The sequence below is a fragment of the Polyodon spathula genome, chromosome 23, assembly GCF_017654505.1.
Source record: "Polyodon spathula isolate WHYD16114869_AA chromosome 23, ASM1765450v1, whole genome shotgun sequence".
Taxonomy (NCBI): Eukaryota; Metazoa; Chordata; class Actinopteri; order Acipenseriformes; family Polyodontidae; genus Polyodon; species Polyodon spathula.
Genome location: NC_054556.1, coordinates 20,916,624 through 20,924,941, shown reverse-complemented (window position 1 = coordinate 20,924,941; position 8,318 = coordinate 20,916,624). Strand labels below are relative to the sequence as shown.

Below are 8,318 nucleotides of genomic sequence, written 5' to 3'. Positions count from 1 at the left end.
TTGTGCTTATTAAAAGTGGGCCTAAGTGCTAGAAAAATCAATTTCTGGGTCCTGAATTAAAGGGGCAACGAACCTTGAGTTACAGAATTTGTCGTGTGTGTGTGTGTGTGTGTGTGTGTGTGTGTGTGTGTGTGTGTGTGTGTGTGTGTGTATTATATATATATATATATATATATATATATATATATATATATATATATATACACACACCACACACACACACACATTTCAATACGTGTTGTTGAATATCACATTTCCAGCTTTGAATAAACATCTTCATAACTGTCATTGAAAGATAACTAGCCAAGAGGATATTTAGGAACGGCTTCTATGTTTGTCTCCTACAGTTAATCCAGTCTACTTTGCTTTGTATAGCATTTCTGAGCAATGCTTTAACCCAAGTTTGCTTGAACATGGTAAACATTTCTCAGAGTTTGAGTATTTAGAGTAAACTCAGTCTTCAAATAGTTTGTGCTATGTTTTGTGAATGAAACTGGAATCTATTTTCTCAAACCGTGCCTAATCACAGTCGATTGAACGGGACGTTATCGAGCAAAAAACAGCCCATATAAATGGGCCAGTAGGTATCAGTGGGTGTGTCCTAGCCTGCTTATTTTAATTTTTACCCCTAAACCTATTATCAACTCCTAAACCTAACTGCGTTTCCATTAAAGTAATTTCGATATTTCAACATCGCTTTTTAGCGCACTCTAGCGGCTACTACACCCGAAGTCCATAAAAGCGCTTGATAGGACTGACCCATTCCTATGGGCTGATTTTTTGCTTAATAACAATCGATTGATCTCAATCAGATCGCCTGCGGTATAGCTTACCCGAATTTAACGGGGTCTGACACTGACCCCCGGCCGAAGACAGTCATTCTTAACACACACCTCTTGAATTAAGTTTATTTCTGTCAGATTACAGAACATGTCATAGAGGAGGTACTGGAGTTAGTGCGAATCCCCATGAGCCAGCCATGCCATGCATAAGGTATGAATAAGGATTACTGCGGGAAACGTCTGTCGACTTATTAGATACGTATGGTACAGTCAATGTTTTTATTATGCGATAGTGCAAATATCTAAAGACAAAACCCGTATTACTGCAATACCAAGGGTCTCAATGTGTGTATATAGTTTTTTATATAGGGTCAAAATCCAGGTATGTACTAACAAATGTTATCGCTGATCATGGATTCAACAAGTTTGATTCTCCATTAATTTGATCTATTTAAGTTCTGGAGAAGGCTTCAGGGAACCATACGGTTCTATAGATAATGTTATTGTAACACCAAAGCGTAGAAGTGGGAGAAAAGAATATATTTTGATATAGAACACACGGGAAGATTTTTCCAGTGATTAATGTTTTAATGAAATGCATAATCATTGAGTTTGCTGTCACGAATACCTCAAGTATATGCTAATGTGATTCGGGTTCAGATGTCAAAGTGGTAAGGTGCTGTTTTGAAAAGGAATGTTTTTTAAATGCAGATATGAAAAGAAAACACCAGACACACATACATTGTCTTTGCAACTTGAACATAGAAGCACTTGCATTTATCTTTATTAAACCAGTATCACTGAATTTGTCATTTTCTTAATGTACAATAAGTAATATTTTGCAAACATTTATTACACTTGTCATTTTTACAGATACAATGAAAATGTCCCTGGAGTCTCATTCTTTAATGCGCGTCTTACATAATACTGTCGCAGGCAGATAAAGTTGTGTACAATACCTGCTCTTTTAAGCAAAAGCACAAAAAACCTTGAACATTTCAGTGCATCTGTATGGGGAGTCTTAAGTTACAGTGATAGCTCCAACAATCTATAGATAATAAACTTCATCAGAATATAAATTGGGTTCTTCGTCTGACCGAACTGAAATTTTAAAATGGCGCCTCAGAAAACCACCATATCTCTTCTGGTTGTCCCACTTGAGTTTTGGCCTCACCCTTCGCATGAAGCCTCCGTATCTCTTTTGCAACTCTTCTTCGCTGCTCTCTTCCCCAGACTCGGGGCTTCTCTTGGGTCCAAACTTACGCAAGAAGCCTCCATAACGTTTGACTTCGTTTACGGCGGTGGCGTCATCATAGACCACCTCTCCGTTTTCTGATGCCCCGCCCCCCAATTTTGTGTCTTGTAACTTATCCGGGATGTCTCTTTCACCAAACTTTCTTAACAGATATAAGTATTTCTTAGCTAGCAGACTTTTGGTGTTTGAGTTCTGTGCAGGGGAACTGTCGTAATATTTGCTCTTGTCGACTTTCTTTAGGAAGCCCCCATATCGCTTCACTAGGTTGCTGAATGGCGGTTCTCCTGGTTGGTCTTCCTTCTCGGTTTCGGCTTTATCGTTGACGCCGAACAGTCCAGCAGAGTACATCTGAAGAACCTTTTCACATTTCTGTAATTCAGTGGAGGAAGATAAAGTCCCCTCGCATTCTAAAGCACAGACCTGAGGGGAAATAAATTAATTCAAAGTGACTCCAAAAACATATCTTTTATCTTAGAGATTTAAATTGAAGGCAATAACAACATCAGCCTTTTTTCTTAAAGGCAAACTACTAAGGATGTTACAGTTTGCTTATCCTGCAAAGCAAATCGCATGTCGCACTGCCAATTCAATAATACTACATGCAAAACAAAGCCATTTTCTGCCACAGTTAGAAATGCATTTTTCCAGAGGCTATTGAAATAAGGTCTTACTCGAGTATTCAATAAGATTATGAATCGTCACGCAAGATCACTTGTGTGGTGGGCTTTGATTTTTCAGTCCATAAATAACGCCGGTATTTGAAACACTTGGAAAGCTTCGTTTTTTGCCTATAAGCAGTTAAATTAAAATGTCATAAATCACGATTGATTTGTTTATCAGCTGAGCGCTGACCCCTTTTAGGTAGGTAGAAGACAAAGTTGTTGGCGGTTCGTAATATTCTCCATAATACTACTTCCAAACTGACCTTTCATCTTCAGCTAAAAGGCTTTTGAAACGGAGTTATGCAGGAGGAAGGCATAGCCACGAATCAAACACAATTCTTGTGTAAATAAGAAAGTAACATTTTAGTAAGAGTTTAACTTGGCTTTACTCGATAAATGGCCGTTTGTTAAAAACGAACTACTTTTTAAAGCCACTGAATTATTTTTTTTGATTGCGCCATCAAATGGTTTACCGCGCCGTGTAAAAATGAGTTGCTCTCCATGGTACTGAGACAGAGCGGGCGAAAGGTTTCTATTTTACAAATAAAGAGCAATAACTCTTTCACAACATGTCCTGCTACTTCGTGTTGGTAAATTGTTTCTTTTAACACCGTTACAGTTTTTTTTTTTTATAGTTCCTTTGCACGTTCTTCTAAGGTGCGCGCTCTTTGTTTAGTTGAATCCCAGTACAATAAAGTATTTAAAAGTATTAACAGTACATAACATGCGTTTCGTTTTTCAGTCTCTTACCAGACTGTTGACCTGGGTGACTTCATTCTGGGCTTGCTGAGCGCACGTTACGCACTGCGAGGAGCAATCATCCTGGATTGAGGACGGCAAACTCAAACAGAGAGCCAGCACCAAGACATGCCACTCCATTCTCAGTGGGTACCCAGTGTCCTGACAGCTGAAACAACAAAGCGCGGACACATTAGCGGCTACGGAATGCCTTTGAGTGGGCTGTGTTAAAGCAATTTTTTTTTTTCTTCTGATAATTCACCATTCAACAGATATAAACGATCGTTATCATGGTGACAAGTTAAATGAATAGTTATGAAATTGGGGGGTAAAGGAAATTGTGACAGGTGTCACGAATTAAAACTTCGTTTTTATTATCTAATACACAGTAGCTTAACGTTTCTACTAATATATAAACGCTATTTTGTTGTCGCTAGTGGTGACACATACTATATGAGCTGTCAATATAGTGAGCTACATTGTTTACTTGGATCTATATTTTTAAAGACCAATTCCTTCACAATCCTCCCTTCACTTACATTTTTTTTTTTAATCCACCCACCCAAGCAGATTTCCCTCCCATATTATTAATCCTTCAACATATGCAGAGCCTCTGCTAATTTACTGTGCAGTGTGCAATACATGTGCAAAATAAACATAGCACATGGAAGTGTCTCTAATTCAACAGCGTGCTTCATTAATTCAACAGTTACCACCCTATATGTAATAAAATGCGTTTCCTGTAGTTTTAAATTAATATCACAAACCCGTAATAAGAACAGTAATACTACTACTAATAATAATAATAAGCACTCTCGAGCGGTTTACTTTTCATTGTGTAACGTTAAAGTATGTATTTATATAGATGTATGTGTATGTATGCATTTTTTTTTTTTAATACGCAGTAGTACGACACAACTTGAGGCAACTGTCACTTTAAACCTCTACCGTCTATCTGCAGAGGCAAATAACCCCAATTAGCAGTTTAAGAGCACGACTATATTAGGTGTTAATGAGCGTGGGGTTTCTTCCAAGGTGTCTATTCTGAACATTAAACACAGCACAGTTCTTTGCATTATAGCTTTTTAAAATGCTCTTTAGGTCCAGTATTTCATTAGTGTTAATTGTAAAAATACTGGTTTTCTAACGTTATAAGAGTTATATACGGGTTAAAGTATTTCAACATTTTTTTGGTAGTTTCAATAATACAAATCAAAGCAATCCTGATACTAATTACAAATACAATTATTTAAAACAGACGTATAAAAGTAAGCAATGGATAGTAAACTTATAGTAATTTCGCAATACAAACAGAATTCAATATAGTTGTTAAAATACAAAAATAACTTAGAAACCCAACAATACCTTATTAGAAGCGCACATCTGTAATAATCAAATCTTTGGATTAGAAATTAGCTATATTACCTTACAATATTGGAATACGGTGTTTCTTATCAGTCTTTTTCGACTGCAAAGAGATGAGACTGAAGTTGTGTTTGATCCGGCAGAAGATTTCCTCTGGTCTTGTATTAAGCCTTCTCACGCATCTTAGACTGAAGTTATGCCGAGGTACGGGTCTTTCCTTTTTCATGAATACCATTGCCTGTCCGTGGTCTTTTTATTGACAGGGATTCTGTTGTGTCACTGGAACACATCAGAACAGCTTGAACCAATAGGAAAGATTAATACCTGATACACTGAATTATCCCGCATGCCCTGACGCGTGCGCGCGCTCACACACACACACTGGCGCTGCAGCATTTGTATTCTTTGTACACGTTCTTCAGAAATGGTTTAAAAACATTGCCATTAAGTATAATCAGGGTGGAGATGTCATTATTGAGATCATTTGAAACGTAACTACTGCTTGGTTAAAGTATACTATATTTGCAAAACTTGTTATTTATATTTGTTTTTTAGGTTTTTCTATTTAAAGGTATCACATCCTTCTTTTTGTCTATAGATGTCGAAATATGTATTTAAACTAATAAGATACGACTGAGCAGAATATAAGATCGTGACCTACATCTTTCAATTGAATTTATCAACATCCTTATACTCTGTATCATTGGCAATGCACGTGCTGTATGATTCTGGCGGAAAACTTCCACTGTAGCTCATCACCACAATTATACAATAATGGCACACATTGTACATTGATTGTGTGTCATGGGTTATCTTTTAGAATACAGCAAGAGCATATTTAATTCAATGTTTTAGTATGGACCAGCCCAAATATTTAAGAGTACTGTAACCTGGCACAATGTTATTGGGTTAAGTATTCATTATACTAATTTAAATAATCAAACCATTGAACCACAAGACATAATGACCTTTTAATGAACTAAACACAGTAGCTGTGCTTAAACGGTAACAAGAGAAGTGGTGACTACAGTCCACGAACTGTTGCATTAATAAGACGAACAAAAGGTCAAACTATTTTAATTAACGTGGACTTGACGGTTTGGGTACAGAGATTATTTGTATTCCTAATGTCTATATTGTGTGTGTAATATATATACACACGTTCTATTGGAAAAATAATGTATTTATTGACATTTATTTTAGCACTGCTAGTGCTAACCTTCATATAGCTGGAACCACTTGAATTACTGTTATTCATAAACATATTAGAATTGATAGGCTGTGTTAAATGGATACCATACCGTGCTTTATGCGGAGCTGTTCAGTGTCATGGCGCTGAAAAACCAACAAACAAGCGATCAGTTGTTAAAATAAAGAAATGACAAAACATTCCTCATCTATACAGTACACACAGTACCAGAAAACAGTACTTTCATAGCGGACCACCATCACAAAGCGCTTTACAAGCTGCAGTAACAAGAAAATCCATAATATTTTAGAGAAATGCATAATACATTATATACAGTAAAAAAACAAATGCATAATACATGAAATAGCAGCAACAACACAGCAGCTAATAGCAGATATCGGGCATAAAAAGCATGGTAAGCAAGAGAGAACAAGTGGTTCTTGAGAGTAAAGGTGGTAGTGTGAAGATTTGATCACAGAGGAGATGTGGGCTTCAAAGGAGAGGTTGCTGTCCACAAGTACACCAAAGCTTCGTACTGTGGGGGAAGGCGGCAGTAGACAGTTTCCGAGGTTCAGGGCAATTATATTGATATTCTTAAGTTGAGTTTTAGATCCTACTAGGAGTTCAGATTTGCTAATGTTGAGCTGAAGAAAATTAAGTAGAGCTGGGTGTCTTCAGCATAAGAGTGAAACATGAGGCTGTGTTGACAGATGAGGTGACCCAAGGGAAGTATTTAGATGTTGAAGAGAAGAGGCCCAAGAACAGACGCTTGAGGGACACCAAGTGACTGGGTTGGTGACACCACTGCATCCAGCATAGAAAACAGACTGCATGCGCCCAGATAGGTAAGAGGACATCCAGGAGAGACCGATTTTAAAAAAGCATATGTTATTGTGATTTCTAAGTTCCTCCAAGTTGTGTGAACCTGTAAAAGCAAGGCAAGCGTTTGTGCAGTACAAAGCAGGACAGTGCACTGTATTGCCAGTCACTACAGTGTGTTGTGATCTAATACTGAGAACTATGAGATCACAATGGCCTGGAATCAAGAAGAATCCACCTGGTGACAATATTGACTTGGTTGGACTTAGTTTGATAGACACTGATAATCAAAGTTTCTGTATTGATGATTCAGTTAATATTAGCAAATAACATGAAGTGTATTCCTGCAGACATTCATATAGATGTGAATCTGCTGAGTACCCAGTATCTCTTTAGTTGTTATTTTACTTATCCATTGGTGGTTTGTTAGTTGCCAGCAAGAACTTAGACCTGAACTGAGCAAATGTGGTTAAATAACTTTTGTTTATTTTATTTTACTTTGCGTTAAAATAAGTTCTCATGTTAAAGCCCAGTTTTAATATCCAAATTTAAATAATGTTATTGACCTTGTTGAAACTTCAACAGTATGTAAAAGGTAAAAGTCATAACAATCTTCATTGCAGGATAATGTATAGGATTTAATCTAGAGTAACAGTTTAATAATTTATTATTACTACCTTCCATGTAATAATTACATTACTTGGTTTACTACTGGTTTTGTAATATTGCTTATTTTATACACTACAAGATGAATAATTTATTTAACCAGGAAAAAACAAAATGAATTATTGCATTTCCAAGAGCATCTCATAATAATGTACTGTTGATTTTTTTTTTGAACATTTTAAAATGATCATCAACATTTTAAACTCCTCCTACCTCATGTGCTCTTTTTTTCTATAGTAAAAGCATAGCAGCATGTAATAAAGCATAGTGAATGCATGATAAAGCATAGGTAAGCATTGCAAAGCCCAAAGAGGTATAGTAAAGCATCATAAAAAATAGTAAATGCACAGTTTTACCATGGGGAAATGATGGCAAAATTACCCTGCAAATTCCCTTTGTTAGTGTTCATAATACCTGTTCACTGTGCAATAGGTTGTAACTTTATTACATAATAAACTGTTTTATTCAGCTGAAACACTGATTGGCTGGGTGTTGCTGGGTTGTCTCAAACCAGGTGAAGGAAAAGTTGAATCAATGTTCTCTTTAGGAAACTGGATTGTTTTATTTCTAAGACCTTTTATAACAAACATCAAGTCATATTAGTGATTTAAATGCAATCCATGTCCCACATAAAAGGTTTAACGTTTTGATATACATTTGAAAAAAGTGAGTGTCACAGATGGTGTGCCCTGTACAGGGATTGTTAATGTTTAGATCTGACCTTTCTCTAGATATGCCAGTGTTTTACAAGCTGGCTCTCAGTCTTGAGGCTGGTTCTCCATGTGGATTGTTATTGCTTCTCAAACAGTTGCAATATCTTTGAGTCACAGGGCTATCTCTTA

General features: G+C 36.6%; 1 protein-coding gene across 1 annotated transcript; it reads right to left on the bottom strand.

Annotated features, from left to right (window-relative positions):
• Window positions 1–1,537: 1,537 nt before the first annotated feature.
• LOC121298308 (proenkephalin-B-like) lies at window positions 1,538–5,007 on the bottom strand. The gene is made up of 3 exons (XM_041225361.1): window positions 4,863–5,007; window positions 3,450–3,606; window positions 1,538–2,457 (listed from the first exon to the last, which is right to left on the bottom strand). The coding sequence occupies exons 2-3, from the start codon at window positions 3,576–3,578 to the stop codon at window positions 1,831–1,833; spliced, it is 756 nt and encodes a 251-aa protein (XP_041081295.1). The 5' UTR covers window positions 3,579–3,606; window positions 4,863–5,007; the 3' UTR covers window positions 1,538–1,830.
• Between the last annotated feature and the right edge of the window lie 3,311 nt (window positions 5,008–8,318).

Bases quoted from the DNA above. Each gene is read 5' to 3' on its own strand.
- LOC121298308 (XM_041225361.1), bottom strand. From the start codon at position 3,578: ATGGAGTGGCATGTCTTGGTGCTGGCTCTCTGTTTGAGTTTGCCGTCC. The intron at 2,458-3,449 runs GTAAGAGACTGA...ATTTCCCCTCAG, and splicing joins TCACCCAGGTCAACAGTCTG to GTCTGTGCTTTAGAATGCGA.